Consider the following 18,524-nt stretch of genomic DNA (forward strand, 5'->3'; position numbering starts at 1 on the left):
TTTTTGGATAAGACCAATAAATATATTTTTTGACAAACAAATACTACAATTTTATTTGGCTTTTAGATTTGAATAGAGAAAATTTTGATTAGTATATTTTATTAAAATTACTATATCCATGGGACGATATATATATATCTAGTTTTGCAGTGTAAGAAATAACTGCAATTTCTTTTTTGTTGTTTTCTGTCAAATTATATCATAAGTGGAATTTGTACATTTGAGCTCATTGAAGTTGTAGATAGACCACAAAAAGAAAACGGCTCATGGTCGTACTATTATTTATTGCGCAGTCGCTTGGCGCTACTGTAATAATTTACTATCACCAAATTTGGTATATAGTATTTAATGTAAGAATATACTATAAAGCATCATCCTCTCGAGTCTTATCAATGGATATATATAGGAAATCACAACTTGTTCTCATTATGTTTTGTACTGTACTCAGGCCCGGCCCTTCACATAGGTGTTGGGCCTCCATATTTTCTGAGATTTTTAGTAACAAAAATAGGCCTCAAAACATATTTTTACTACAAAAATAGGCATCAATTTTATGAAAGTTATAGATTTGGCCTCAAATTTTAAATTTATCTACTTTTTTATTGCAAAAATAAGCCTTATTTTCCAAAATTTTAAGATTTAGTTTCAGTTTTATTTTTTTATCTATAAAATCTATTAAAAAGTAATTGTTTTGTATTGGACCACAAATTTCACTGGGCCGCCCTGACTGTACTGTGCCTAATTCTGATAAGACATGTATGAAAACATGCGCAAGATGCGACATATATAATGCTTACTAGTTAAAAGTATATTGGTAAGTAAGGGAGAACTTATGATGAAATAAAAGGAGTAATTAAAGAGAAGATCAGTAATGTACTAATGTTGGTAAGTAAGATTGCTACGATCAAAACCCATAGTATAAGTGTTTGATCCCCCATAACACTTTTTGGTTTGGAAATTAAGTAGAGGTTCAAGAGATTCTCATCGAAGTGAAACGATACTAAATTCATTGATGAAAAGATGATTTATTTGGACACCTCTATCTCTAAGTTTACGTGGGTTTTCATGTAGCCCAATCAAGAATTTCATTGTCGTTAAGCGCCAGAGGAGGGCACTTAAAATTTTCAGTAAAAGGCTTGAAAAGCCCAAATTAACACTTCTTTCGTTTAATGGGCCTTTCCCGTATGAAGCTATCCGGATCCGGTATCCGAGGAAGAAAGTGGTGCGCACGTGCGTAGTAGTAACAAAATCATTTGCAGTACCAAATCAGACCGGTTCCTTTATTTTCAGCCGTCCAAGCAGAGATCAGATTTGATCGGTTAACATTGGTTTGTGGTAACCCAAAACCCTAATCGCATCGAATCGCAGAGAAAAGTTGCTTTATCCTCTCTTTTTATCTCTCTTTTTTATTTTATTTATTAACGAAAATTATAAAAATCAAAACTTTTTTTCTTTTCTGATTAAAAAGAAAAGGTCGAAACTTTCCGATTCTTGTCCAATTTCTCCTATTACTTGTTTTTGTCGAATCTTTCCATTAGGGTTTATCACTCTTCCACCTACGATTCAGTTTCCCGATCGCTAGCTGCTGGAGATGGCTGAGGAGAGGAGCTTGAACGGCGAAGCGACTAGCCAGGAAGATGAGAGTTTCTTCGATTCTGATCATCAAGACGGTGGTGTCGGCAACAAGTCCACGGAATTGAATCGCAAGATTGGAGAGCTCGAGTCTCAGAATCAGGAGCTTGTGCGTGATAATGGCGAGATCAGTAGGAAAATCGAAAGCTTGACTGCGGAGATGGAGGAGCTGAGAGCAGCCGAATCCAAGGCGAATCGTAAGATGGGTGAGATGGAGAGGGAGATTGACAAGTCTGATGAGGAGAGGAAGGTTCTCGAAGCCATAGCTGCCAGAGCTTCCGAGTTAGAAACCGAAGTTGCGCGGGTGCAGCATGAACTGATCACGGCTAAGACTGAAGGGGAAGAGGCTACGGCGGAGGCTAAGAAGCTTCAGTCTGAGATTTCACAGAGAGGGGCTGGGATTGTGGAGCTGGAGAAAGAGGTCGCTGGTTTAAGGGTTGTAAAAGAGGAGAACGAGAAGAGGATGAAGGAGTTGGAGACGAAGCTTGGTGCTTGGGAGGTGAAAGAGTTGGAGGAGAGGAACAAGAAGGTTCGAGCAGAGGAAGAGATGAGAGAGAAGATTGACAATAAGGATAAGGAGATGGATGATTTGAAGGAGAAGATCAAGGGTTTGGAATCAGATGTAGCCAAAGGGAAAGCAGAGTTGCAGAAGTGGATCACAGAGAAGATGGTTGTGGAAGAGGCGTTAAGAGACTCGGAGAAGAAAGTGGTGGCTATGGAATCTGAGATTGTGGAGTTACAGAAGCAGATGGATGATGCTGAGAAGATGATCAGTGGATTGAAGAATGTGGTTGAGCCAGTTAATGGGATTGAGCTTAAGTCATGGTCACCGTCTGTGAGTACTGGTTCTGGTGGAGCTGTGGCTGCGGTTGCCGTTGCAGTGGCTGGAGCGGCAGTTGTCTGTTACGTTTTACACTCGAGGAGGGTTTGATTCTGAGGTAGACGTTTATGAAATTTGATTTCTTTGTTTTTGAAAGTGTTTCCTTACGTTATATGTTTGGGAATTTGATTGGTTTCACAAATTTTGGAGTCTTCTTTATTGCGTGTTTGCTTACATTTTCTTCGTTACAAAATGTTCTTGGAAACAATCAAAGATTGAAAAAAAAAACAAGAAGCTTGTGAAAAACAGCAAGAGGAATTAAAGTAAAACAACACAATCCGAAATCACTCTCAAGAAAACGGAAGGGAATACTCAGAACATAGTTTGAAAAACTGGGTGGGATCTTTTTCACCTCTCTGTTCTTCACTTGGGAGTAGATGATGATGATGATGATGTCTTGAGAAGATCAAGAACTTCACAACAGTTCTTCCACCAGGGCGTCTCGACCTCACGATCACCTGCCGCTAGGAGTGGCTGCAATTGTAAAAAGAGAGCATAAGACTCTTGTATCTCCTATTCTATTTTACCCTAAGATACATAAGAATTTTGAAGCTTTATTTTGGTTTTCGAATGGAACCTGATTGTCCGCACTGCCGGTAAAGTGTGTAACAGCTCCCAAGATTTTGGAGGAGACTTCACCTTTCTTCTCTTCCAAATTGTGCACCAGCGATTTGGCTCCATCTATGCCTCTTGACACCACATTGTGGACTGCATCCTTGACGACATCGGTTTTAACGGTTTCAACAGAGGTGATGACGGTTCCTTTGGCTTCACCGAGAGCAGAGGTGGCCTTTTGCAAAAGGGAGTCGGCCATCTTTTTGTTCCTCTGTCTCTGTTGCGTGTTTGTTTCGTCTAGACGCAGGGTTATTATAAGAAAGAAGAAGAGAGATATATAGTGAGTAGAAAACTGAGAGATGAAAAAAGGGCAAATTTAGAGCTGCCCGAATTAGCAGCTGCTGTTCTAACGACCTAAATGTGACTTCCTTTATCTAAACTTAAAACACTAATATAAAACTTCTGATTTAGTTTTGTTTGTGTGGAGAAGACATCATTTGAAAATGGTAACTACTATTAACTATTATTGGTAAAAACACCTGCGCTCTAATTAGATCAAGGAGACCCATGTCTTACATTCGTAAACCTTATTTTATCATCGCTGCACCTGAGTGTCAAGCAACACATTATTATGTAATAATAATACAACACACGTGGAGTTTCAGTTTTTAGGGTACAGTTTTACAATTTGAACATGCGCTCAGTTCTCTTCTCTTTTACACTGTATCAGTGATGCATAGCCTGAAGTAGCGTATTTGCCTCCCCACCTGTGAATTTCCAGTGGCACATTATCAAAACATAAGAAAGGGATTGTTTTCTCAGGAGACATTCAGATCAAGAGAAAGTTTCTATAGTTGGGTTTACTATCCCGTACACCGACCTATTTTCTTCTGTTTCAGGGATAAGAAGCTCAATATCATCCTCCAAGGGCTTAAACATCAAATTGATATTCTCATCATCTACCTCATCTAGTGTCGCTGGATTCCACTGCACTAAACCCAATCACAGAAGTTTGTTAGTGTGTTAGCTGAGATCTAGGTTCCAAGTAAAGCGGAAACATACCTTTGGAGAATTGTCTTTATCTATGGTCAGAGCCCTTATACCCTGCAAGTCAATTACGCAGAATTTTCTTAGAACAGCAAAACCAAAACTGGTTGCTGTATTTGCATTTGATTTCTACCTCATACATATCAGCAGATATGGTTTTCCTTAAGGTATTCACGGTGAGACGAAACTCTTTCTTCAGGCAATCACTCAGCGTTTGATTTCTACCTTCACGGATCTGGAAAAATTACGCATTCCAAGAATCACTTAACTTTACGCTAATAGACTGATAAAATTTCACCGAATCAATATATATAAGGGAAGAACATAGCAAAAATTGCTGATTATTATTAGCTTAAAAGCCTTTTAACTTTATGCCATTTTACAACATTAGCTAGAAGTTTAAACCGTTTTCTCACCCATTATTACTATATAATGAACTTGACAGGGCAGTCTTGTTCACTATTTAATTTCAAGAGACAAATACAAGAAAGGGGAAATCATCTAAGAAATAACAATTACCGATCGTAGGGTTATCTTCAACCCTGTAGGTGACGATCGTTTAAGACCTTTGATGACTGGAGTTATCCACTCATTTCCCTCTTTGCTCGCTTCAGCTTCCTGTAAGAGGACCAGAAATAATTCATACTTATGATTATGGCCAGGGATGACTTCTGTCGCCAGAAAATAGGATGACTTACAAATGCTTGTATGATCTGCTTCACACTTTCTTTTGAGAAACACACATTAATTACTGACTGCCTGCAGATCAGCCATAACCCCAAAGTTAAAACCGTCTTCTAGAGTATATATTAGCATGAAAAAATTAATATAAAAAGTTGTGTTACTTGTTAAGGATGCTGTCTTTGTCGAGGTTGACTTTCTCGGAGAACTCTTCAATTGTGGACCGGACTACGTTCACGTCTCCTGAGTCTAACGTCACAAGCTGTGCCTCCAGATCCGCCAATTTCTGACAATAAGAAAAGACGTGAAAGATAAGCATTTCACTCATCATTTCTAGAACAACTGAAGAACCTGTCCGCATTCAAACTACATGATAATGGTTAAAAAACATTGCTAAAGTTACAGATGAAATATATAAAGTTGCAAGACAGCTCAATAACATTTGAGGATATCTTTACATCCTGAATTAATCAAATCCAGGGAAAGCATTCTCAAATACTTACATCAGAAGGTACAAAGTGTGTTGCCATTCCAATTGCTACAAGTTCTTTGCCGTTTAATCTTGCCCCAGTCAAAGCCAAGAACTCACCTGCAAAACACAAGTACATTAGAGATCAGCCAATGCCTAGCTGGAATCAATATTTGGTTTTACTGGTTTCGTAGTTACCTAAATAACCAGGAAGACGTGAATGGATGTAGGAGAACCCACAATCAGTGTGAAACCCGATACTTGCTTCTGGAGTTGAGAATACCTATCCATGAAAGAAATAGTTAAAGCTGTACTTGTTTCTGTGCTATTCTACGCAAATAAAATGTGAAGCAGATTAAACTTATAACTCACAGTTTTCTCTGTCACAACTGAAAACTTCATTGGGACCATCAATGATGCACCTCCACCCATGGATATTCCATTAACAAGAGAAACCTATACGATTCTATTTAGTTAAGTACTCCTCAAGAGGACACTTTCATACAATAAAATTTGGAGCACAACTATAGCTACCTGTGTCTTCTTGTATGTGTGGATATGGAAGCAAAGCCAGTACATCCGGTAAACAACCTCAAGGCAAGAATCCTCTGTTAAAAACGACATATCATCATTGAGTTATAACAAAATCTCTTCAAATGTGTTCTTTTAATAAAACATGATGATTCTGTTAGCTGTCTTACTTGAATCCCTGCCTTTATAAAACATCTTAAGATCACCACCGGCGGAGAAAGCTCTACCAGCACCCTGCACAAATAAGCTATGTTAAGAAATCAATCTACAGTAGTAGATAATCATCAACAGATCAAGGACCAGAAAAAAATCAAACCTTGATTAGTATAAGCTTTGCTTGGTCATCCTTCTCCCACATTTCAAGGTATTCTGCAAGCTTGAGGACCTGAGTTTCAAATTTTACCATTAAGGCGGCATTCAACATGGAGAAATATATCAGCTTCTGATCTAAGATATCAAAAATACCACTTCCGGAGAGATGACATTCAGCTGACGAGGGCGGTTTAGAGTAGACAATCTTACAGAACCTTTTTCCTCTCCAATAACAAACTGTGTGTAACAAATGCCAGATTCCAAAAGTTTTAATGATGGTTTATGACTGAATCATGAATTAGAAAGCAAACTACAAAGACTGAAAAGGCAGAGATTACCGGCTCATTAATGATTCCACCTTCTTGAGCCATCTCCAGCTTTCTTAAACGTAAACAATAACTTACTAATCTGATCAATAAAAACCATCAGTTTGAATGGATCGGATATGACAAAACAATCTCAAACTCAAACGAGAAAACTACAAATCTTCAGACCCAATGTAACAAATCCCAAGGTTTACGAACTTAAAACAATCTAATTTAAACCTCCCCAGATTGTTCTTCACTTCATCCACCGAGAACAAGAACACCAAAGTCTATTGAAAAATATAAAACTTTATGACAGCAGAAGGAGCATTTCAAACCAAAGTCTACACTTTCAAATCGACGAATAAACGGGCAAAGACTCAAAAATGAAGAGACTTTAATGGGTACAGAATCCACACAACTTGAGAGAAACCCATCACGCAAGTTCCAAAAGAAAGACATGCTCTACTACCAAACCCAAGAGCCTCTCACAAAACTGAAGAAGCTAAAAGTGAAATCAAATGAAAGAGAGAGAGAGGGAGAATGAGAAAGGGATACCTTGAGAGAGGAGAAGCAAAAGGGGTTTGGTGAAGGATGGAGCTCAAAATGTGAGAAACCATTTAAATAATAAAATAAAGGTCTCTAACTATTTTGTTCAGACATTGAGAAAATGGCAGGTGAAGCTAATCATCAATGGGAGGGTTTGGTAGGAAAAAAAAAAAAAAGACTGTCATTATCAAACTGTCGACCTCTTTAGCTTTCTTCTACCTAACTCTTTTCATCTTTTTATACAGTGTAAATAAAAATAGTATTTGTTCTGTTTTCGTTTAGATAATACTAGTAATGGGCCTCGCAGTCCAAAGCCCATCCCACCATTACATAAAGCTCTAAAAAGGTAAAACAAAGTATATCTTCCCCCCATTGAAGGTTCTGCTAAAACCCTCTTTGCTTACCACTTGCCTAAGCAGAGCCACGATCTGCTTATTATCAATATATAGATCCAAGCGGACCCAGATCTGCTGCTTATAACCTCTCTCAGGTAAAAACTCTCGCCCCTTATCTCATGTTTGTTAGAAAATTCATTGCGTAGAACCCTACAAGTTCCACACAAGTATTTGAAAAGTTGTAACTGCGATCGAAACGGTTACGGCCGTGTTCCTATCTATCTATCTATCTTTCTGATGTTTGATTCCCGTTCTAGATTTAAGACCCTGTTTTGAATTTGTTTTTGTTTTTAGGGTTTCAAGTATCCATTCTTGAATAATGGAGAAGCCTGCGAAGGAGGCAGCTGCGGCCCCAGTATCGTTATATTGGGACATAAAGAGGTTTCCGGTCCCCGATGGCTATGATGCTCGTCGGGTGGGTCCGTGTATCAAACAGAATTTGAGGAAGTTAGGCTACACTGGTCCTGTCACCATCATTGCCATTGGCGTACTAACAGAGGTCCCCTTTGGCATCCTTGAATCCCTCTATTCTACTGGGATCACTCTTAAGAACGTGGGCTGCACTCCCAGAGACGCTATGAGTCTAATCATTGTCAAAAATGGTACTGTTCCAGCCCCCGGTAATATGATGTTCCTATCCGCTCCACCAAACTGCTTTCAGCCATTCTACTATACGCATGTTGACGAGTTACGTAAGAAGGGACACTACACTACTTTACTGTTTGCACGTAATTCTCAAGATCAAAAGTGCCTCTGGGAAGATAACTTGCTTCTGGCAGGTGAGTTTGTGCGTCTTTGGTTCCTCACCTCTCGCAGTCTTGTTCAAATTCTGGTTGGATTATGTTGCTACTAATTTTTTTTTTAATTATTATTATTCCAACAGATCCAGGGGTACTTGAGGGCGATAAGTGCGGTGAAACCGGTAAACCTTCCATGTGGGATTGCGCCGTGTGCCATTGTCTTCGTGGCTATGGCTTTCAAAATTTTCTCGAGCATCTTTCTACTCGGCAACATAAACAATTGGTAATTAAGCATCCTAGCTGAGTTTTGTCATGGTCTAACTACTTTTTGACTCAAACAAACTCTTACTAATCCCCCATGTCCACTTGATGAATCAAGCAGTTTTCCCTCTGGAATACAGATGCCACCTTTGACGACTCGAAATCTGACTCTGGCGTGGAGGCTCCTAAAATCATAGTGCGCAGGACAATATTGAGTAAAAATCAAGGTCTTTTTTCCCGGACAATGCTACAATTAGGGTGAGTGAAAAGCAGCCCTGTTTTAATATCTATCTGAAAACGTTGAGATTTCTAATCTTTTGATTTCTTGATGTAAACTAAAACATTGTAGGCTTACTAACTACAAGAAGAGTAGGCTCACTACCGAAAGTAACTACAAGAAGAGTAGGCTCACTACCGAAAGTAACTACAAGAAGAGTAGGCTCACTACTGAAAGTAACTACAAGAAGAGTAGGCTCACTACCGAAAGTAAGTAACTACAAGAAGAGTGGACGTGAAGAAGAAGAGTACATGTCCCTTGGTGTTGTTCTTCTCTGAGTCCTTTTGGTATGGTGTGAAACTGTGAATGGTTTGTTCTACTTCTAGGTTCTAGCGGCAAGCAAGACAACATATTAAAGTCTAGATGTTTGACTTATCTACAATAGCAAAACATGTATTAAAACTGTATTATACTAGTATTAGACAAACGGGAACAGAGGTATTATTATACTAATTATTTTAAAATCAGGATATGAAAATTGAAACATGAACTCATGAGTATTTATTTATACTTGAAAAATGCATTTGAGTTATGAAAGTAATTTATATGTAACAAATACTGAATGAAAAAGACAAATGCAAAACACAATCAAGTAATTTACTACTTTAACTACAAAGATGTTATAGTATAAATATCAGATGGGCTCTATTGATCCTTAAAAAACCAGATTTTGAATCTTCATAAGTTCACATATAGTAATTATTTTAGGGAAACATATCAGTTTTGGAATAGAAAACTACGCACATTATAGTATCTTTCAATCAGGAAATATTCTACATGATCAAATATTCAAAAAAGCATTTGAATAACACACAAAAGATTGAGATTGGAAGTAGTATTCATACGTTAATCATGTTCGCCAACTCCCCTTACTTTTCATTATCTATTTCTTGTATGCATCCTGGTAGTTTACTTTATAACAGTAAATAAAAAAATGTTTAGATTCTACACTTGAATGAGATCCAAACTGAAGATTTATAATGTGCTTCTAAATTACACGAGTGTGTAAATACACAAATATCATACTTCAAGGCTCTAGTACCAGAATTCAAAGATTCACAAACCATATTATCCGTAGATAACACTGTTATAGCTTTAGATGACTACGGATAACTGAGTCATGTAAAACCAGAGAGAATGAATATGTTAAATGTGTCAAAGAGAGAAAATGAATTTGAATAAAAAGTAGTCATAAACCTGGATGGACTTGTTTGCTAGATTTGTCAAATACGAAAAAGATGCAAATAGAGATAAGAAGAGGATACTGAGTTTATTTGGAGTTAAATATTATATTAGTAGACACATTTAATCTTGAACAAAAGTTTAAACATTTAAATCCACAACGATGGAGAGAAGAGGAGTGGAATACAGAGAAAGATCAAGAAAGAAAAGCTGAATTGGTTGTAACCTTTCTACGTGGAGTGTTATTGGGAATTTTGGGATAAACTTTTTGCAGTTTTGATTTAAAAAAACTGCTTGCTCTAGGGTTAAACACAACTATGGGCTTATAATCCAATTAATAACCCATTTTTGTTGGTTTTGAAAAATTTGGAAATTGGATCAGTTTTTTTTTAATGGTTGCTTTTATTTGATTTTATTTTAAACATTAAGTAGAAAATAAAATCTGATGTGGCAAAAATTTATTGGGCATGACTTGTGTTTATTAGGATAAAGGATAAATAAACACCATGTTATATAGTAACCTTAATTATTTGTACGTTTCAAAATAATTCGTTAAAAAAGTATTTGTTCTGTTTTCGTTTAAGATAATAGTAATGGGCCTCGCAGCCCAAAGCCCATCCCACCATTAAATAAAGCTCTAAAAAAAAGTAAAACAACTCTTCACCTTTAAGCTCCTCTGTGTTTGCTTGCTCCTTCCCCCCCTAAAACCCTCCTCTTTGCTCACCAATTGCCTAACCAGAGCCACCACGACCTGCTTATTATCGATATCGAGATCCAACCAAACCCAGATCTTCTGCTTATAATCTCTTTCAGGTAAAATTTATCGCTCCTTAATCTCATGTTTCATAGAAAATTCATTGCGTAGAACCCTACAAGTTCCACAAGTATCTGAAAAGTCATATTTGCGATCGAAACGGTTACGGCCGTGTTCCTCTCTATATATATTGGCCCTTTAACCGTCTCAATCTTATTTATCTTTCCGAGTGCTTTATCTGATGTTTGATTCCCGTTCTAGATTGAAGACCCGGTTTTGAATTTGGTTTTGTTTTTTTAGGGTTTTGCAAGTCTCGATTCTTGAATAATGGAGAAGCCTGCGAAGGAGGTAGCTGCGGTCCCAGTATCGTTCTTTTGGGACATAAAGAGGTTTCTGGTCCTATCACCATCACTGCCATTGGCGTACTAACAGAGGTCCCCTTGGACATCCTTGAACCCCTCTCTTCCACTGGGATCGCTTTTAAGAACTTGGCCAACAGTTAGTATCCTTTCATCCTTTATACACTTCCTACAGCCTTAATGGAATTATTAGAGAGACTCTCTCCCAAGTCTTTAGTTTCGTAACAGGTCCCAGAGACGTTGTGAGTATATTCGTTGACTTTTATACTGATGCTCCATCCCCCGCTAATATAATGTTCCTATCCGCTCCACCAGCCTTCACTCTTCCAATCGTCGAAACGCATGCTAGCAAGATACGTAACAATGGATACTACACTACTTTTCTCTTTGCACGTAATTCTCAAGATGAAAAGTGCCTCTGGGAAAATAACTTGCTTCTGGCAGGTTTGTGTGTGTGTCTTTGGTTCCTCACCTCTCGCTCAATTCTGGTTGGATTATGTTGCTACTAATTTTCTTATTTTATTTTTTATTATCCCCACAGATCCTGGGGCACTTGAGGAGGGGGATAAGAGCAGTGAAACCGGTAAACCTTCCTTCTGGGATTGCTTTGTGTGCACTAGTATTCGTGGCCATGGCTTTCAAAATTTTCTCACGCATCTCTCTACTCGGCACCATAAACGAAGGGTAATTAAGCATCCTGGCTGAGTTTTTTTTCATGGTCTAACTACTTTTTACTCAAACAAGCTCTTACTAACCCCCCACCCCCCATGTCTACTGGATGTGCATCTGGTTGTTTTCAAGCAGCTTTCCTACTGGAATTCATACGCTAAGCCTGGCTCTGACTCGGAATCTGACTCTGACGTGGAGGCTGCGTAGGACAATATTGAGTAAAGATCAAGGTCTTTTTTTCTTTTTTTTTTTCCGGACAATGCTACAATCACGGTGAGTGAAAAGCAGCCAAAAGGCCTGTTTTAATATATATCTGAAACCGTTGAGATTTCTAATCTTTTGATTTGTTGATGAAAACTAAAACATTGTAAGCTTACTCTACCTGAAACTAAGTACCAGAAGAGTAGGACCGTGAAGAAGAAGAGTAGATGGCCCTTGTTGTTGTTCTTCTCTGAGTCCTTTTGTATGGTGTGAAACTGTGAATGGTTTGTTCTACTTTTAGTACATTATATTTGTGTGACAGCTATTTTATTTATTTATCTACCGGTGTTAAAGTGGCACAGTAAAATATTATTTACGGTAAAGTCTGGATGTTTGACTTATGTACAATAGCAAAACATGTTTTACAACTGTTTCTGCAGGCTAATACATTCAACATCAGTAGTATTGTTATATAAATAAACACCATATCATAGTAACCTTAACATAGGCTTTCATAATAAATTAATAATTCATAATTCGTTAAAATAGTACTTGTCCTGTTTTCGTTTAGATAGTAATTGTGATGGGCCTCGAAGCCCAAAGCCCATCCCACCATTAAAGCTCTAAAATGTTAAAACAAAGTACCTCTTTCACCTCAAGATGCTCCGTGTTGCTTTTGCTCCTTCCCCCCTCCCTTGAATGAGTAAAGCGAAGGTTCTGCTAAAACCCTCTTTGTTCACCACTTGCCTAACCACCAGAGCCACGACCTTCTTCTCCTCTGTTTCTCAGCAGTTACGCTCTTTCTCTCACCAGACGGAGATGGATCCTTCTGATTCGGAGCGTTACTGTTATGACCCGGTGTTGCGATGGAATCCTGAAGTGGAAGACTACTTCACTAAAGCTTATGGACCTGACCACTTCGCTCGCATTTCAAAGGCTCTCACGTACTGTTCTTCGCACCTTTCAATCATTCTCATCAATTTTTGAAACAACATTGCCCTCCTTTACGTGCATAAAGCTTTGGATTCGCATCGCCTTATTATATTCGAATCGACTCAAATTTTTGTTGGTTGTTGTTGTGTGCCTATGTGTGTGAGCTTATATACATTTACCCCAATGTTAGCATCTCCTTCACATGATCCAATTTTAGTCTAGTCTAGCCATAGAAACTAAATTTAACAAATCTGCTCACTTAGTGTTGCTACATTTTACTTGACTCTTTTTATTTGTTTTTGTTCCATATTAGGCGCCCATCTTCCTATTCCTGCATTCGGGTGAACACAGTTAAAACAACAAGTGATGCGGTTATCGAAAAGCTTACGAAAATTCTAAATGATTCGGATGAGGGCTTGAAGCTAGTACAACCAGATGGAAGTAGTCCCATTACCAAGTGTCAGATACCTGGTTTGGACTATGTTGTTTTTGTCAATGGTTCAGGCCCACATAGAATTCAATATGACTTTGGTCTTGAAAACCCTCCTAAGGAGGTACTTGTGAGCAGGAAGTGTGCTGAAGCAGTTCTTAGAGGAGCCCAGGTAAACTCGATATTCTCTCAAGAAAACTTTAGTGGCTAGGTATGAGTCACAATGATGTCAGAATGAGGCTTTAGAGGTTTGATAGTTATTTACAAGTATCTAAGTATCTATCCTGGACACTATGCACTTGGGTTAGAGTATGAATCCCCCCTTATCTTGGTTGTCTTCATTATAGTTTCTGACAATCTAGGTGATAAATCCATGCCATAGACTATACTGTGAACTAAATATACTTATATATATATCTCCTATTTTTCCTGTTGTAGGTCTATGTTCCAGGTGTACTGGCTTGCACTGCCCATGTTGAGAATGGAGATGCGGTTGCTGTCTGTGTTGCTATTGAACAACCTGGTGATGAAGGTGACTGGAGTGTTAATATGACTCGTGGGACCACCCTACAGGGTCTGCCAACAGGCAAGAAGCAGAATTTTTTTTTTGCTTTGGTCACTATAAAATAACTGGAGGGACCTATCATATCATTGACCAATTACTAAGAAATCTTGTGAAATGTTTTTAACTTAACAGTTGACATGTGCCGTAGTGTTATTGTAGATCCTTATTATCGTGAACGCAGTGGACTATATATCGGCATGGGAACAACTATGTTGTCAAGGGCTGGGATGTTTCGTGTTCCTAATGGAATTGCGGTGGATTTGAGCAATAGAGTTTTCAGATTGCCTTCTTTACATAGTAAGCTTCTTCTTTTGCTTTTGTACTTCAGCTTACAGTTTATGACTCTCAGTATCTTATTTCATAATGGGGCATTACCCTTACATTGTCGTTTTTTCTCCTTAGATGTCCTTGAGGGGGAAATATTTCTTCAAAACCTGCCAAGTATTATTGTTGCTCATGCTCTTGGTAAGAAATATTAATTTTCGGTCTGTGGTATGCTTACACCTTCACCCGTATTATGATATAGTTACATATATCCATAATTCAAATACAGTAGATACTAGATAACAATGAGAACCCCACGGGGAGACAAGATTGATGAGATCCTGAATTCTTATCTTTGGCGCACAGATCCTCAGAGAGGGGAGAGAATATTAGATATGTGTGCAGCACCTGGTGGGAAGACTACTGCAATTGCAATACTTATGAATGATGAGGGAGAGATAGTCGCAGCTGATAGATCTCATAACAAGGTACAGTTTCTTATGATTAAAGTAATTTTTATTGATAAACATATGATTTCTATTGGGGTTTACTTGTTTTCCATTTTACATTGAATGCTTAGAATACTAAATGAAAGTTCTTGTTAGGATTTCAAAATTGCATGCTCTTATAAGTTTGTTTACTATTTTCCAAAACGCAGGTGCTGGATGTCCAGGAATTGTCTGCTGAGATGGGATTAAGCTGCATAACAACATGTAAACTGGATGCACTAAAATCTGTTTGTCTTCCAAACACAGTCAATGACTCCACAACATTAGTTAACGGTGATAATAGTAGTTTCATGACTAGCCATTCTGAATTACCATCAAACGAGGCAATGACATCATCTGTTACTTCTGGAAGATCCGAGGCTGACAAATCGTGTGAGGAAAATGGTAATTAAGTTTCTCTCTCATACTGTTTACTTGGTTTGGTTTGGTTGTTTTCTTCGAAATGTTGGCCTCTTTGTTTGTTTGCTAGGTAAAAGTACCTCAATAAACTTGCCATGTTTGCATTGTCTTTCCTCCTTTGTGGAAAAGGAACTTAATTATCACTTTGGCATCAAACAGATACAGAACATAACCTTACTAAATTGGCATGTGTAGCCCATTATCTCACGTCTATAGCATATGTGTAAAAATTAAAATCCCTATATTATATATTTTGGTTGTTCACAAAAACTAACTAGAAGCTTGATTTTCCCATTATCGCCCATGTTGTAGCCAAAACTGAACAGCCAATTGGAGGGGATAATGTTAGCCAAGCTGACATCAGGAAGAATAAAGGAAGATTGAAAAATGGTCGTGGAAGAACTCAATCCCAAGGTGGAAGGGCTGGAAAGTCCCAAGGTTTCGCACCTAATAGTTTCGATAGAGTCCTTTTAGATGCTCCTTGTTCTGCCCTTGGCTTGAGACCTCGTCTGTTCGCTGGACTGGTAAGATAATTTCAAGACTTGACTGTCTTGTGTGAACTTCTACATTTGCGTGATTTTGCTTTATTTAAGAATCTACTTCGCATGAGTTAACAATGTGTACACGTTCTAGTTTTTGGTGTCTACATGTGGATAGCCTTAGCTTAAGCACTTGTATGTGGCGGACGTATTGTTTCTTAGTAGCTTCTTGGAGTATATTTACTGTTATACGTGTAGATCAAAATATTAAGTGTTTGTACGTTGTAGTATTTCAGACTAGAATCTGTGTTTCTTTCTCCCTGTTTCTAAGATTTTTCAAAGGGTGGCGACTTGTGGAGTGAATTTTCCATTGTTATTTCTTGTAGGAGACTGTTATATCTTTGAGAAACCATGGATGGTACCAGAGGAAAATGTTTGACCAGGCTGTTCAATTGGTTCGCGTTGGTGGAATTCTCGTATACTCAACGTAAGTATGCAAGACGTCCTCAGTCACACAGTCATGAGTAATTGAGAGTTACTGTAGTCTTATCTGTGGATGATTTGTTTTCCATTTTGTTAGGTGCACAATTAGCCCTAGCGAGAACGAGGCCGTGGTTCGCTATGCTCTAGATAAATACAGATTTCTTTCTTTAGCACCACAGGTTTTGATCTAAAATACCCTTTTCATATTGAAGGCACCAAGAAAACTGTTTGAGATCTTGGCACGTATTGCATTCGGATCTTGTTCTTTGTCTTAATGTATCTTCATGTGTTTGCTGTCTTGATGCAGCATCCTAGGATTGGAGGACCTGGTCTAATTGGTCGATGTGAATTCCCCGACGGATATATCGAGTAAGCATCTGTACCCATTAGAGTAATCTGATAAGCTTAAAAAGATTGATGATAAAAGAGATGGCTTTGATAAACGAACCCATTTATGTTTTGCAGGGAATGGTTAAGACCTGGTGAAGAGGAACTGGTTCAGAAATTTGACCCGTCATCTGAGCTCGATACAATCGGGTTCTTTATAGCTAAATTCAGCATCGGCCCCAAGGATTGAGATCTCAAAATGTTGACTCGTGATCCAAGACATTTCACACCAAAAAGATGGTGTTTTATACATTGTTTTTGAACCTAAGAATAGGATGGTATTTTCTTATTGATCTTATTTTTTTAATGAGATGGAAAGACATACAGTAATCTGTATAACATATTGTTTTGATAATACAAAACAGTTTTACATTAATTACAAATCCATTATAGTTGGTTCTCTTTTTGTTCATCCCACAAGCTGTTTGGCTTCAAGAGTCTTCTCGTACTCTTCAATGGACTTGAAGAGCTCAGAGAAGTTGCCTTTACCAAAGCCACCACATCCTCCACTCTGGTAAGCCTTCCCTTCATCGTCTTTCATCATGCATCCTACTCTCTGGATAATCTCTATAAATATCGTCGGCCTATGAACACAATCAATCATAAAGAAAGACATTTGCTTAGCAAATCCTAACAATGTATTTTGTTTGTTGAAACACTGATTCTTTCGGCTGTACCTGTCACCAAGTGGTTTCGTGAAGATTTGAAGCAACGTCCCTTGATCATCTCGGTCCACAAGGATCCCCAATTCCTCACACTCCTTGATCTGTTCGTCGCTGAGCACATCGCCAACACGTTTCTTCAGATTCTGGTAGTAAGTAGGCGGAGGAGAAGGCATGAAGTCAAACCCTCCAACGCTGCTTCTCTTCCTCATCTCTCTCAAAGTCCTGAATATGTCTTCACTCATCAAAGCCAGATGCTGTAGCCCTGCTCCTTCGTTGTGTTCCAGATAAGTCTGAATCTGACTCTTCCTCTTCGTCCCGTGAACCGGCTCGTTAATCGGTAGAAGAACCATTTCATCATTGCTAGCTAGCACAGCTGAGTTTAAACCGCTCTCTGCTGTTCCAACATCGTCTGCTGTGAACTCTGCGAATTGGTGAAAACCAGTGAACCCTGCAATGTAAGTCAAAGCCGGACCAAGCTCTGGAACGTTTCCCACGGCGTGGTCAAGCCTCCGTATACCGTAATCCAAGGGAAACGACGACGTATCCTCCACATGCTCAAATCCTGGCAAGAATTCCGATTTATCCGTGTCTCCCTCTTTGTAACTGACATATCTGAGAACGACATCGCCGTATAGTTTAACCTCAGCGATCGTAACGGCTCCTCCATCGAGGACCATAGGAGGCGAGGAAGGATTAGCTCCGTTAGAGAGACTGATGGAGAAAGCTGACTCAGCGTCTTCTACTTCAATCGCAACAGCTCTTACCCCGAGACCATGCGAAGAGAAGAAGGAGCGGCAAGAGACGTGATCAAAGCTTGGGATGGAGGCTGTAGCGGTCGGTTTAGTTTCTCCGGCGGTGAGAGACGGAGAGTAGGGAGCAGTGAAAAGGAATCTGAGGTCGCCGGAGGTAAGTAGGTAAGAGGCGTGAACCATGTTTCCGGTGGATAGATCGGATTTGGCGGAGAATCTCATCCCGAGACCCCATGAGAAGCGACGAGCAACGTTGGTGGCGTCGCCGCACCAGAACTCGATATGATGGAAGCGCTTAACCTTGAACTTATCAGACTTTGGATTCTTCCTCACGAAGTTGGAAAATCCGACGAGCTTGAATCCCGGCGAAGATTCCGCAGCGCTGTCGTCATCGTCGTTGTGCTGCTGAGTATCTGAAACGGCGGCGTTTTTGTGGCCCATTGATTTCACCAACTCTGCTATGGAACTGAGTCTGTATCGGTTGAGCTTTGATGCTCACGAGATAGATAAAGGATTTTCTGATTATAATATTATTACCGAGAATGGCAGGTCAACAGATGTTGACCGTCAGTGGACATCGAAGTGTACACGTGTACGGTCAGATGTTGATTAAAATAAGGATACGTTCAGTGATGGATCTCCCTGCTTGCTCTTTTGGCTCATCCTTGTCCAGTTTCGGAATGCTCACGTGTAGGACTTATCTACCGGTTAAAAATATCACTAGTGGCATTTTTCCAATATCAAAAAAATTACTTGAAAACGATGGAACCCTGTCCAACCATAAAGAGACAACCTTACATGTATGCATCAAACTCCATCTCCAGTGATTAAACAACTCAACTTCACTATTCATATGTCCAAA

At 38.9% G+C, this 18,524-nt stretch overlaps 6 protein-coding genes and 1 pseudogene across 8 annotated transcripts; 4 read left to right on the forward strand and 3 right to left on the reverse strand.

Annotated features, from left to right (window-relative positions):
• Positions 1–1,591: 1,591 nt before the first annotated feature.
• On the forward strand, positions 1,592–2,654 carry LOC104739205 (peroxisomal and mitochondrial division factor 2 pseudogene; annotated as a pseudogene). Its single transcript, XR_015579923.1, has one exon. The product of XR_015579923.1 is annotated as a peroxisomal and mitochondrial division factor 2 pseudogene (transcript).
• LOC104739206 (uncharacterized) lies at positions 2,642–3,745 on the reverse strand. Its single transcript, XM_010459481.3, has 3 exons — positions 3,607–3,745; positions 3,090–3,364; positions 2,642–2,986 (listed from the first exon to the last, which is right to left on the reverse strand). Exons 2-3 carry the CDS (start codon positions 3,324–3,326, stop codon positions 2,876–2,878), a joined length of 348 nt encoding a protein of 115 aa, XP_010457783.2. The 5' UTR covers positions 3,327–3,364; positions 3,607–3,745; the 3' UTR covers positions 2,642–2,875.
• LOC104739207 (3-hydroxyisobutyryl-CoA hydrolase-like protein 5) lies at positions 3,594–7,212 on the reverse strand. Of its 2 annotated transcripts, none has more exons than XR_759958.3 (16): positions 6,971–7,204; positions 6,446–6,515; positions 6,261–6,344; positions 6,112–6,180; positions 5,966–6,029; positions 5,799–5,872; positions 5,637–5,720; positions 5,463–5,547; positions 5,299–5,384; positions 4,960–5,081; positions 4,813–4,873; positions 4,634–4,732; positions 4,248–4,349; positions 4,130–4,171; positions 3,948–4,059; positions 3,594–3,834 (listed from the first exon to the last, which is right to left on the reverse strand). XR_759958.3 is itself a non-coding variant. In XM_010459482.3 (16 exons), exons 1-16 carry the CDS (start codon positions 7,030–7,032, stop codon positions 3,768–3,770), a joined length of 1,278 nt encoding a protein of 425 aa, XP_010457784.1. In that variant the 5' UTR covers positions 7,033–7,212; the 3' UTR covers positions 3,594–3,767. The 2 variants fall into 2 exon arrangements, 1 of the variants encoding a protein (XP_010457784.1); XM_010459482.3 differs by having other exon boundaries at positions 3,948–4,054; positions 6,971–7,212.
• A 107-nt stretch (positions 7,213–7,319) lies between these two features.
• On the forward strand, positions 7,320–9,124 carry LOC104739208 (uncharacterized). Its single transcript, XM_010459483.3, has 5 exons — positions 7,320–7,451; positions 7,651–8,135; positions 8,240–8,379; positions 8,479–8,615; positions 8,707–9,124. Exons 2-5 carry the CDS (start codon positions 7,676–7,678, stop codon positions 8,849–8,851), a joined length of 882 nt encoding a protein of 293 aa, XP_010457785.2. The 5' UTR covers positions 7,320–7,451; positions 7,651–7,675; the 3' UTR covers positions 8,852–9,124.
• Positions 9,125–10,870: 1,746 nt separating this feature from the next.
• On the forward strand, positions 10,871–12,137 carry LOC147927773 (uncharacterized). The gene is made up of 4 exons (XM_087484147.1): positions 10,871–11,068; positions 11,140–11,373; positions 11,471–11,613; positions 11,734–12,137. Exons 2-4 carry the CDS (start codon positions 11,223–11,225, stop codon positions 11,803–11,805), a joined length of 366 nt encoding a protein of 121 aa, XP_087340273.1. The 5' UTR covers positions 10,871–11,068; positions 11,140–11,222; the 3' UTR covers positions 11,806–12,137.
• A 369-nt stretch (positions 12,138–12,506) lies between these two features.
• On the forward strand, positions 12,507–16,624 carry LOC104739211 (rRNA (cytosine-C(5))-methyltransferase NOP2C). The gene is made up of 12 exons (XM_010459486.3): positions 12,507–12,743; positions 13,046–13,334; positions 13,601–13,748; positions 13,887–14,024; positions 14,130–14,192; positions 14,358–14,479; positions 14,650–14,884; positions 15,212–15,423; positions 15,765–15,865; positions 15,959–16,040; positions 16,169–16,230; positions 16,327–16,624. Exons 1-12 carry the CDS (start codon positions 12,619–12,621, stop codon positions 16,436–16,438), a joined length of 1,689 nt encoding a protein of 562 aa, XP_010457788.2. The 5' UTR covers positions 12,507–12,618; the 3' UTR covers positions 16,439–16,624.
• Positions 16,504–18,344, reverse strand: LOC104739209 (4-hydroxyphenylpyruvate dioxygenase-like). The gene is made up of 2 exons (XM_010459485.2): positions 16,926–18,344; positions 16,504–16,832 (listed from the first exon to the last, which is right to left on the reverse strand). Exons 1-2 carry the CDS (start codon positions 18,101–18,103, stop codon positions 16,658–16,660), a joined length of 1,353 nt encoding a protein of 450 aa, XP_010457787.2. The 5' UTR covers positions 18,104–18,344; the 3' UTR covers positions 16,504–16,657.
• Positions 18,345–18,524: the final 180 nt, after the last annotated feature.

Source organism: Camelina sativa, chromosome 14 (genome assembly GCF_030686135.1).
Source record: "Camelina sativa cultivar CO46 ecotype springtype chromosome 14, ASM3068613v1".
In the NCBI taxonomy this organism is placed as follows: Eukaryota; Viridiplantae; Streptophyta; class Magnoliopsida; order Brassicales; family Brassicaceae; genus Camelina; species Camelina sativa.

Bases quoted from the DNA above. Each gene is read 5' to 3' on its own strand.
- LOC104739206 (XM_010459481.3), bottom strand. From the start codon at position 3,326: ATGGCCGACTCCCTTTTGCAAAAGGCCACCTCTGCTCTCGGTGAAGCC. The intron at 2,987-3,089 runs GTTCCATTCGAA...TTACAATTGCAG, and splicing joins CCGGCAGTGCGGACAATCAG to CCACTCCTAGCGGCAGGTGA.
- LOC104739208 (XM_010459483.3), top strand. From the start codon at position 7,676: ATGGAGAAGCCTGCGAAGGAGGCAGCTGCGGCCCCAGTATCGTTATAT. The intron at 8,380-8,478 runs GTAATTAAGCAT...TGAATCAAGCAG, and splicing joins CTCGGCAACATAAACAATTG to TTTTCCCTCTGGAATACAGA. The intron at 8,616-8,706 runs GTGAGTGAAAAG...AAAACATTGTAG, and splicing joins CGGACAATGCTACAATTAGG to GCTTACTAACTACAAGAAGA.
- LOC147927773 (XM_087484147.1), top strand. From the start codon at position 11,223: ATGTTCCTATCCGCTCCACCAGCCTTCACTCTTCCAATCGTCGAAACG. The intron at 11,374-11,470 runs GTTTGTGTGTGT...TTATCCCCACAG, and splicing joins AAATAACTTGCTTCTGGCAG to ATCCTGGGGCACTTGAGGAG. The intron at 11,614-11,733 runs GTAATTAAGCAT...GTTTTCAAGCAG, and splicing joins CTCGGCACCATAAACGAAGG to CTTTCCTACTGGAATTCATA.
- LOC104739209 (XM_010459485.2), bottom strand. From the start codon at position 18,103: ATGGGCCACAAAAACGCCGCCGTTTCAGATACTCAGCAGCACAACGAC. The intron at 16,833-16,925 runs GTACAGCCGAAA...TTGTGTTCATAG, and splicing joins ACGAAACCACTTGGTGACAG to GCCGACGATATTTATAGAGA.
- LOC104739207 (XM_010459482.3), bottom strand. From the start codon at position 7,032: ATGGTTTCTCACATTTTGAGCTCCATCCTTCACCAAACCCCTTTTGCT. The intron at 5,082-5,298 runs GTAAGTATTTGA...TCTTATTGTCAG, and splicing joins CACACTTTGTACCTTCTGAT to AAATTGGCGGATCTGGAGGC. The intron at 4,874-4,959 runs GTAACACAACTT...GCTGATCTGCAG, and splicing joins AAAGACAGCATCCTTAACAA to GCAGTCAGTAATTAATGTGT.
- LOC104739211 (XM_010459486.3), top strand. From the start codon at position 12,619: ATGGATCCTTCTGATTCGGAGCGTTACTGTTATGACCCGGTGTTGCGA. The intron at 12,744-13,045 runs GTACTGTTCTTC...GTTCCATATTAG, and splicing joins CGCATTTCAAAGGCTCTCAC to GCGCCCATCTTCCTATTCCT. The intron at 16,231-16,326 runs GTAAGCATCTGT...TATGTTTTGCAG, and splicing joins TTCCCCGACGGATATATCGA to GGAATGGTTAAGACCTGGTG.